The 10,878-nt window shown below is 37.6% G+C and overlaps 1 protein-coding gene across 2 annotated transcripts; it reads right to left on the bottom strand.

Moving 5' to 3' along the window:
- Positions 1-2,443: 2,443 nt before the first annotated feature.
- On the bottom strand, positions 2,444-10,075 carry frs2b (fibroblast growth factor receptor substrate 2b). 2 transcript variants are annotated; one of them, XM_055192815.2, is made up of 7 exons: positions 9,734-10,075; positions 8,804-8,925; positions 6,826-6,917; positions 6,299-6,485; positions 5,005-5,163; positions 4,546-4,715; positions 2,444-4,348 (listed from the first exon to the last, which is right to left on the bottom strand). In XM_055192815.2, exons 3-7 carry the CDS (start codon positions 6,889-6,891, stop codon positions 3,365-3,367), a joined length of 1,566 nt encoding a protein of 521 aa, XP_055048790.2. In that variant the 5' UTR covers positions 6,892-6,917; positions 8,804-8,925; positions 9,734-10,075; the 3' UTR covers positions 2,444-3,364. The 2 variants fall into 2 exon arrangements, with proteins under 2 accessions (XP_055048790.2, XP_055048791.2); XM_055192816.2 differs by lacking the exons at positions 6,826-6,917; positions 8,804-8,925; positions 9,734-10,075 and adding an exon at positions 5,393-5,426.
- Between the last annotated feature and the right edge of the window lie 803 nt (positions 10,076-10,878).

Below are 10,878 nucleotides of genomic sequence, written 5' to 3'. Positions count from 1 at the left end.
TAGCATTTTATAGCATTTTTATGTTACATAAGAATTGCTTTGTGTAGAGTGAATGTGTACATTTTCTTATATTTGCTACAATATCTATGATGTTGTTTAAATATTTAAAATTCAAATGAGTGAAGATCACATGATCTTATAACGGCTGTGTTGTTTCAGTTCTTCACATCATAATGACCTTGTGCTGTAAGAATGTACTTTAAAAATGTACCTAGTACAAACAATTATGACAAAAGTTTATATTATTCATAATGTCATTAACTATATTTGTTCATTAGGACGACGCAGAATTCATACATTCACACGATACAAGAGTTTACCACGTAAATGTTCATGAAGCTCTGGTTCTGTTTAATGTGCTTCAATTCTTTAAGTTTTTTATCAAATTAAATCATGCTTTTTTGCACATAGTTGTATATTAAATTACACACTATACTAGAGCTGGGCAATATTGACCAAAATTCACATTTCAGTCCTTTTTGGATGACTAGCAATATATGACAAGCATCTCAGTATTTTCTACAAAGTTGAATAAACATTTACATGCAAGTCAAAGACCCATGTGACATGTCACTATCACTTTATTTAAACAGCGTATGATGAATTAAAATTTGGTAGACAGTTTCCTCCATTTGAAAATATACAACTGCACAACATGCACGCTTGTCCGAAGCTACACTGTAAAAAAAATCCGTAAAAATTGCAGCTGGTTGCCGGTAACTTACCGTAGATTTAAATGTATGTTATTTACTGGCAACATTTTGTTCAAAGTTAAATGAACATTAAACATTTACAAGTCTTTGTCTTTACAGAGTAAAACTAAAAAAAAAAACAGCATCAAGCAAAACATTCTGGGAAACACAATCTGAAGCAAAAACAGAAAAAGGTTGATGATGATTTCTGGTTCCCAGAATGCTTTGCATGAGGCTGTTATTGTATAGTTTTATTCTGTAAAGATAAAGACTTGTTAATATTTAAAATTTATTTAACTTTAAACAAACTTTTGCCAGTAAATAACATAAATTTAAATCTACGGTAAATTACCAGAAACCCAGCTGCAAAAACATTGTTATTTCTACAGAATTTTTTTTACAGTGTATTGTCTGACCTCAGTGTACATTTCTAGCAGAACTTTTGTTGTGAAAAAAAGGGTCATATCAGACCATACCAATCTAGACGGCATTGTCTCATCAAATCTCCTGCTCGAAAATATACCAATATATTACGTAAGGAATAATTGATGACGGGCTATTGAATTATAAGAAAATAATGCACACCAAGGTGGTAATGCGGCACGACGCGTAGCGGAGTGCCGTTACACCGCAGGTGTGCATTATTTTCAAATAATTCAAAGGACCGGAGTCAATTATTCCGCTTATACCACGGTTACCACAAACATTGCTCTGGTGCCTATTTTTAAGACATTTGACAAGTTAGGTGTGCGGTTTACAGAAAAATAATCAACACCCATAGAACATTTCTCAGCCAATCAGAATGCAGCATTCAACAGACCCGTGGTATAACAAAACTCAATATACCGCCCAGCTCTAATATACACCTAACAGTGGTTTTCAAACTTTTTCGACTTGCACCTTGTGTATAGTGATTTGTGGCCCCCAAAGAAATTGTATGATATAAAATATTCTAAAACGTAAAATTTGAATTAAACAAAACTAATTGTACCATGTATTACTGTTGGTTAGTAGCCTTATTTTTCTGAAGTTAAATTACGTAAAATTTATGTATTTTATTAAAAAATTTCTGTAATTATGCAGCTGGTTGCCAGTAACTATACAGTAGAAGATAAGGACTGAAATTGTTTCATGTTCATTTAACTTTGAACAAACTGTTGCCAGTAAATAACATAAATGTAAAATCTACAGTAAGTTACTGGAAGCTAGTTGCCAGTAATATCCAGTAATACTGTAATTTCTACAGAAATATTTTACAGTGTGTCATAAACTGGGGGCCCCTGGAACCATCTCACGGCCCCAAGGTTGATAACCACTGACACACATTCTGTATGTATGACTAGGCATGGCCCGGTATACGATTTTGGCGGTATGATAACCTTTAGCAAAAAATACCACGTTTCAGTGTTGCGGTATTGGCATTGCAACACTAAAATGTGTTATTTTGAATGCTTTTAAAAAATATGTAATATTTTTGTAATGTATATTAAAACATTAGATCAATCACATAAACATAGCTTATACCTTGGAGACGGTATCACAGAACATTTTTGTGGTTTTGAAACCTTGACTGTGTAAAACCTCTGTATCCCTTGAAACCGGTAACCGGCCCATGCCTATGTATGACCCACAAGTCTTAAACCCTGTACTGTATGTTCTTGTTATATCCCGTTTAACTCAAGCATGTCAAATTACTCTGGTAAAATGGATGCAATTTAAACCACATACACACAGACACCCGTGACTGCACATTAGTTGAATTCTCCTTTAATGCAAAAAATCTTTATATCCACAATCATTTTTACAGGCTAATAAATTGCATTACTTGGGGAAATGATTGTATATCATGATTATTATTATTTATAAATGCACTTAATTATTAACATTTGTGTCTATCATACAGTTGTTGGCTCTTTGTGAGCAGTACCATACAATTTCAAAAGGAAAAACATTCTTGAGATGGATTCATTTTTTAGGTTAGTCCTGTTAATTAAGCTCTTCTAAATGTAGCATATAACCATCTTCACTTTTACGTGGACAGCAATAAACCCAATACTGGTTTTATTCAGATATCTGGTAATATTCAGATAAACTTATTTATATTGGTTGTAGCATTTAAAGGAATAAGGCATTTTGGCTGACACAATTACCAATTTGAAATCCTAGTGTCATAGTGATGCATTTCTTTCCAAATATCTGTTACATGTATGTAGTAGTGTATGTAACTAAAAACATGTCTCTTAAAAACAGACTCGATTGTAGTGAAATCTTTGTATACACAACCAAAAATGTAAATGTAGTGTGTGAAGTCTGTCTTGCGTAGCGTCTTGATGAACAAATAAAGATTAAAAAACAACTTTCGTATCAGTAATACTGATTTGTGCCTTATGGAATGATCTCGTGGAATGTCGTCCAACTTGTTATTAACATAATAAACATAAACAGGCACTGGAAAACGAGTGTAAGAAAAGTAGTAGTATATTACCATAGGAATAAAATGATGGTATATGGCAAGCTCCTCTGTTAATTTTCTCAAGCGAACATGAGACAGAGAGACACTATTTTAGCTACAGGAAATCTCTATGCGTTAAAAAAAAGAAACATTCGTAATTTTACACCCAACTGCCTTTGGAAAGAAATCAGTTTTAGGAGTGTCTTCCGGCAGCGTCGGGTTATATTGGCAGGTCAACACTGTTATGCCGTGTTTTCCTGGAGGTACCGTCATAGCGGGGCAGCGCTTTCTGCAGGCTGGACATGGCAGCCGTGCGCTCCACGTCAATGACTGCATACAGCTCTGTCCTGCGGGTGGGAGTCTGAGGAAGGGGCGAAGTGGGAGTCTTTGGGGTCTGAGGGTTACTGGAGTTCTCGGTCTCCGTCTCCACCTCGATGTAGTTCAGTCTGTGGGAATCTAGGCACGGTCGACGGAAATCAAAGTTAAAGAAGGTTGGGGTGGAGCGGTCCCGCCAGCGGGCCGACTCTACCTTGTTAGCGCTGAGTGGGGCCGTCACGTTCTCTGTGTTGATGTAGTAGTGAGTAGGGTCGGGACTGTACTGCCGGTGGTTGTGGTAACCGTTGATGGGCTGTGACTTCAGTTCTACTGGGACCTCACCGTCCTCACCCTCGGAGTCACCCTTCGGATGCTCTCGTAAAGGAGGCAGGGCCGGGAGGTTCTCGTAGTCCAATAGTGCCGTTCTCCGCTGGGCGGAGTTGTTGACATTGGCGTCAGGAGTGAGTGGTGGTGGACGACCCCTACGGCGATAGAGAGCCGATGACGAGCAATTGAAGGTCTCTGAAGCTGCCGGTACGGCGATAGACGTGTCCTCATGCTTACTGCTTTCAGCTGCAACGGAGCTGTCTGTGTTTTTAATACTGCCGACATCGGAATGCTGGGCTGAACTACTTGGCCTGCCATCATCCACAGGACTCTGCTCTCCCGACACGGATGCCTCTTTCTGCCTCTGTTTCTGCACAGGAGTTGGACCCAACACAAACCGAACGCATTCGGGCTCCAGCTGCACTCGGGGGCCAGGGTCCGGGGCCTCTTGAGCGGGGGTATCCTCTCCATTTTGTAATGAAGCACTGGTGTCTACAGGAACATCCGTAAGACTCGGGCTGTGCTGCTCCAGCAGACCGGTGGTGTTCACATATGTGTGCCCCTGAGAAGACGTAGCATAAAACATAACTGTTATGCTAATGCGCTAGTATGGCATTCTGGGCAAATAACACATCTGATTTCTTCTTGGGAAGAGAGTTCATTTGTGAGATGTGATAAGCCTACTCATAGTAGAAATTAGTAAAACATCATACAGATCCAACAGTCATGTGCTGTATTTCAATATTCATATTCACTTACCCTTACACTCTCGTCTGCAACTAAAAGAGGATGTGTGGACTCCTCGCCCAATGAGGGCAGGCATGTGCTCCCAACAGAAGGATGCCGACTGGAGGGGTGAGAGGACGCGTCCCCCAGCGAGGGATACCGTAAGCTGCCATTGGGTACAGTAGGGAGTATGTTGCCAGGAGCTAAAGCAGAAAGAAAGCTCAAAATTAAACTACATCCATGATGGTTAATATGGTTGGCTAAATCTGAAACACCAAAATAACTTCCCGTTGGTGCAAAGGTAATGGAGGCAGTAATATAGTATTGTTTATAAAAATTTACCTAACTTATTCAAATTTCTTATTTAAACTACTTTAAATTAGCCATTTTAAATGCAACATTTTAATTTTGGTAAAGCTGAAAAAGTGTCAACTGGACAAAGTTACATGTTCCTGTAGTTAGTATTAAAGTGTGAATGATGGGCAGACTTACTGGTAGGTGTGTGCGGTGTGACAGGAAGCTCTGATTCAGTTTGGGCGAGGTTGGGCTCAAACACTGGTTCCTCTACCACACTGATGCTGTTATTATGCATGATGTCCTGTAGCATGTTGAAGATCTCTTCTGCCCTTGAACACTTGAAGGCAAAGATCCCTACAGACAGTAAACGAAAACTGTTAAAAACACCCGGCTTTACACTGACAACTGAAAACATCAAAGGTGGAAAGTAAATTAGCATGATATTCTGAAAAAGCACACCCAATGATGGACACAAAAACAGCACAATAACGTGGAGATATTCTGATCCTTATTTAGCAAAGACAGTTTTTGCTAAAATATAAGGGGCGGCAGTGTTGACATCACAGCAAGCAGACAGGCTTACCTGATTGAGCATGCATAATTCTCTCAAGATCATCCTTTTGAAAGCATGGGTTTAAAGTTAATAGTCTCAAATTAATGACTGTGCAGATAGCTGGTGTCTGACTCACAACATTCACACTAAGGATTCGTGTTACACACTTTTACTTCAAAAAAACAAACTAACACATTTTACAGTGTGCACAGGTAGACATGAATCCCATTCACACAGCACTTTGGACCCAGAAAATGTCAGTAAAATTGGCAGAGAGGCTTATGTGTGAACACAAACACATCCTGTGAATATTCTAGGATAACATCCGTAAAGAGGACCTAGTAACATTGCCGTTACATTCACTGAAAGCATTCCACTTCACCACTTTGACACAGGGATTTAAACGTAGATCAACAATACCAACTAAAGAAATGTCGGACTGAAGCAGAGATCAGGGAGCTGATCGCTATCCGCGCTGAAGCTGAAATCATTCTCCTTATCCTCCTATTTGAAGGATAGAACCTTCTCAGTGAGCATTGGGAATGTCTCTTCTCTGCCAGTTTCCTTGTCTTGCGGTGTTCCCCAAGGGTCCATTTTAGGCCCTTTACTTTTCTCACTGTATATGTTCCCCTGGGTGCCATAAGTGCAGGACTTTAAAAACGTCACGTCTTTACAGGATCTTTACGGTATGTGTGTGAATGCACACACAGTTTCTGGAAAATCATTGGCAGTGTGAATGAACCAAAAATCAATGATCCCGGATACACACGACTCCAACAGGTTAATAAAGGTCTTCTGCGGGTAATCGATGCGATTTTGTAAGAAAAACATCCATATTTCAAACTTTCAATATCCACTGTATGACTCTCGTGAATCGACTGAGTCAAAAATAGTAATAGTAATTGTAATAAACACTTTTATTTGTAATGACTTTACCTTGACCAGTCTGGCAGCGACGGCCACTCTCAAAGGAAAAGAGGTTTGAATCATAGCCGTAGCGGCGCAGGCACAGGTACGGCCACCTTACAGCATCGCACTTCCGTGTGCGCAGGACCAGCTCATCCTCTGTCAGCTCCATAATTCCTGCTCCCAGCTCATTCCCATCGTCATCCACGTTCACCACCTGAACAAATCAAACCAAATCAAACTTAACACAAACTCATTGACCCAGAACCAACTCAACACATACTCAATAACTGGGCATGCACAACATGACAGCTATTGCATTTGGTAAATGCATTCAGTAACTACAGTTGCTTCACAGCAAAACTGTTTGGCTCACAGGAAACATCCAAAACGCATGATTTAAACTTGCAGTTGTCAATGTTGTTACAAAGCTTGCTGCTTCGTGACACTGGGATTGGATTGCTCTGTGCTTTCTCCCTGCACCTTTATGCAATATTAGTTATATAATAATAATAGATATGTGCAATGCTTTGGTGTAGTATGTGATCAATACTTACCTTAAATTTACTCTGGTGAATGTCAGGGATTGATTCTTTATCTGGACAGCTAAAACAGCTTCCCATGGCTTCTTCAGAGGACCATTTGATACCTACAAAACAAGGCAAAATTCAACATTCAACATGTTCTGAAGACAATCAGAGCACTTGGTGGTTTAGAACGACACAGCGATAAGTGATTTATGATCAAATTAGCATTTTGGGGTAAACTATCCCTTTAAGGACAACATGAGGCCGAGATTTATTAATGATTTTTCATTTGTGGAAGAACAATCCCTATAAAGAGTTGTGATGTGTGTTAAATACATTTTCACAGGAATAAATATCTCACAGCTAACTTAAAGGTATAGTGGAAGATTTTCTTTTTCCGAGTGGATAATCAAGACTATAAGTCATCCCAGTTGTCAATCATTCTGATGATATGTTTACGTAAGGCCGTCGTACATGCTCGTCCCCAGGTTTGTTTTCTCCGCATGCGCACTTTCAGGTGTATATGTGTGATGGGCTACGGTTTCAGACACTCATTTAAGCTCACGTTCTTCTCACCATGTTTTTCTAAATGTCTGAGGGTCGCAAGAGAAAAAGTGTTTACGAATTGTATGACAAGAAGAGAAAGGCCTCGGAAGAAAGAAACAAGACCAGAGAATATTGCACACAGGTTGGGCTTCCCACTGATGCCTTAGTCGCAACGTTTCTAACTTACTTGACAGGTAAAGGTTTGCATGTTATTCCGAGAAATCCATTTAAAATCACTGCTCGTAAAAGTTGATTTAAGCTATGAGTAGCGATGCTAGCCCTGGCACAAGTCACGAACCACGCAGATAAGGTAAACATCTCAATGTATGAGCCATGCCGGCACCAACTTGCAAACAGAGCGAAGAGAAGAACTAACTGTTAGGCTCGTGCATATGTTAAAGGCACACCAGGCAAGTCTGAGTATTATTTCTCTACTAGCTCCCCCTAGTGTCTGGGAGTAAATGCTTTCTATATCTGAGACTTTACGAGACTGAATGACACCGGGTCAGATACAGCGAACTTGCAAGTGGGGTATTCTTCCTACAGACGGTAGGGGCTGGCGAGAGGGTCTTCATTCGTCATGTAATGAGTCATTTAACCATATACCGACTTATGAAGATGATTTATTAACATAAAAATGCTGCCTTGTGTCCCTTTAATAGGCATTCCCTCTCGGGAGGAGGTAGAGTGTTGCGCATGTGCATTTTTTTTTTAAGCGGTTCTTTAAAAAAAAAAATCGGGAAAATCATCCGCTTTTATATCGTAATAATACCATTAATAATAATTTGTTACATTTATATAGCGCTTTTTTTGCAGAACTCAAATCGCTTAACATATGAAAAGGGATTCTTCTCAACCACCACCAATGTGCAGCATCCACCTGGATGATGACGGCAGCCATATTGCTCCAGAACACCCACCACACACCAGCTCATAGTGGAGAGGAGACAAAGTGATATAGCCAATCAGTTTATGAGGAGATGATTAGTATGCCAATGGACAAGTTTGGCCAGGATGACGTGGCACAACCCTACTCTTTTTCGAAAAATATTCTGGGATTTTTAACGACCACAGATTTAACGTCTCATCTGAAGGACAGTGCTTTTCTGACAGTATAGTGTCCCCAACACTATACTGGGGTGTTAAGACCCAACCAGACTACTGTTGGTCTCACTAACACTTCTACCAGCAGCAACCTGGTTTACCCAAGAGGTCTCCCATCCAAGTACTGACCAGGCTCAACCCTACTTAGCTTCAGTTGGTAACCAGTCTTGGGCTACAGGGTAATATGGCTGCTGGTTAATAAAAATGCAGTTTACAATATCATGTCACACTGCAGGATATCGCTTTACATGAGACCTATAGCATTAATAGTGCTAAAAAAATTAGCACTGTGACTATTGACACAAACATTGTTCAATTTTAAACAATGAAATTTAAGTTTTTAAATGAATGTTCCTACCTAGATCCAGCCACCAGGCTTCCTGGTTTATTTCCCAGCTCAAAGCAAACAGTCATCATTTGAATGTAGAATGGATTTACAGATGCAGATACTCCAGTCTGTAGCAACTTTATGCGGTTTATCTGTTGAAATATAAACCAAATACAAGAATTTAATGACACTTTTAATGTATTGTTATAAAGGAAGGTTTAATTTCATAACATGCAACTTTGAAATTATATGAAAGATGTGTAACAAACATAGAAAAATAATTATCTACAACAACAAATAAAAAACAATAATAACACTTCTACAGTAAATTTTAATTTATTAAAATTGCAAACAATTTTAACAACGTTAACTAATATTTATTAATATGCATTTATTAATGTTAACAAAACTTGTGATTTTAATCTTTTTAAAAAGTATTGTTTATTGTTAGTTAGTCTACTAATGTTACCTCAATGTTACATTTTGCCAACGTAAAGATTAGTAACAAATATTTTAACTAAATAAACAAACATAACTAGTATCAATATCTTAAGTAAATGCACCGATCAATCGTTTTATATTTTTGTATAGATGCGTTACATTAAATTGATAGATGTCAATATATTTGTATAGATGTACAATACATTCAGTTAAGTTAACTGTTAAGTCTACTGAACTCGACACGACATCTAAATAATTAATAAACAAGTTTCAAAGTTAAGAAAAACAAACTCCTGTTACAAAACCAAAATCTGTAACTGACGAATTAAACGCTAGCCAGTATAAAGTTAGTATTACTTCATTTAACTACCGTTAACCAGAGTTTAATTCTTTGTTTAGATAACTTTAACGCATAAACAAAACTGAATTCATATTAGCCTAACGTTACATACACATAGCGCTAACAGATTTAAACAGATTCATGTATATAACACATAAAACCGAAAAAAAATTACTTACCTTATGATTGCAATCTGTCGATGTTGATATATTTCACCGTTTATTGTCCCACATGTTATCGCACATGTTTATGCGTTAACTTTATCGAAGTAAAATTATCTTAGCTAAACTAGCACAGATCCGCCCGACTACAAGCGCCAAAATAATGTCTATTCTTTTACCTCACATTAAACATGTTAGACGTATTTGAACAGACCGCTTTCGCGCAACATGATTAAAAGTTGAAAAATAAAAGCGAAGGTTAAGTTATTTACTGTGTTTGTTGTGTTGCTAGATGCGCAGCAGTGTGTGATAGCATTAGCATTGGGCTTAGCTTGACAGTGCGCATGCGCACAGTGCAGGTCATTTTACGTGGGTGACATTTGGCGAGTGATCGAGACTGCAGGATGAACACTGCAGAAAAGTGATTTTTCGTCACTTGATTCACTTACATAAAACCTTATTTTTTTCTCAGTAAAATTATAAAACACAAATACTAGAAATAACAAATATATAGAAATATAAAATTAATGTCATGAAAAGATAATTAATAGAATATAACCAAGATAAAATAATGTTATTCTCCACCTTTATTTGATTTTAAATGTCTCTGTATGTTTTGTAAAAGTTTGATAAAAAAACAATAAAAAAATGTTGCTCTTCTTTTTGTCAACATTCATCACCGTCTTTCAAATTAATTTACAATTATGTGTAATAAAAACACTTTATAAAACACCAAATATATCAGATATAATATATTTAATTAATATATGCATCTGGCTCATTTAAGTACTTTGTACTTGCCTTGATATTAGTCTCATGGCCTGAATACAGTTTAGGTTGCTGTGGCTTGTGAGAGTATTTGGCTGATAGAGAGCATGGATGTACAGTAAAGTATAGTAAGTAACTGTACTTTATAATTGAGGTATTTTTCTTTACACCAGTAGCCTATTATTGACAAAGAATACATCTTTATGCAATTACATTCCAATTACATTCCTTAGTCATTTTTTATTTTGATTCCCAAGAATGCCAAAAAATCAGGGTTTAATAAAACATTAGCATGCGTATAGCTGGTAAATTACCAGAAAATAATAAATGACCAGAAAATAACATATATTTGTAAAAAAATAAATAAATAAAGGAGGTTTAAAAGTGACCCACTT

Source organism: Misgurnus anguillicaudatus, chromosome 6, assembly GCF_027580225.2.
Source record: "Misgurnus anguillicaudatus chromosome 6, ASM2758022v2, whole genome shotgun sequence".
Lineage (NCBI taxonomy): Eukaryota > Metazoa > Chordata > Actinopteri > Cypriniformes > Cobitidae > Misgurnus > Misgurnus anguillicaudatus.
The sequence above is the reverse complement of the archived record's forward strand: the minus strand, read 5'-3'. Positions and strand labels throughout refer to the sequence as shown.

Excerpts from the sequence above, each read along its gene's own strand:
- frs2b (XM_055192815.2), bottom strand. The coding sequence starts at position 6,891 with ATGGGAAGCTGTTTTAGCTGTCCAGATAAAGAATCAATCCCTGACATT. Across the intron at positions 6,486-6,825 it reads TTCACCAGAGTAAATTTAAG|GTGGTGAACGTGGATGACGA; the intron begins GTAAGTATTGAT and ends TGATTTGTTCAG. Across the intron at positions 5,164-6,298 it reads TCGCTGCCAGACTGGTCAAG|GGATCTTTGCCTTCAAGTGT; the intron begins GTAAAGTCATTA and ends TACTGTCTGTAG.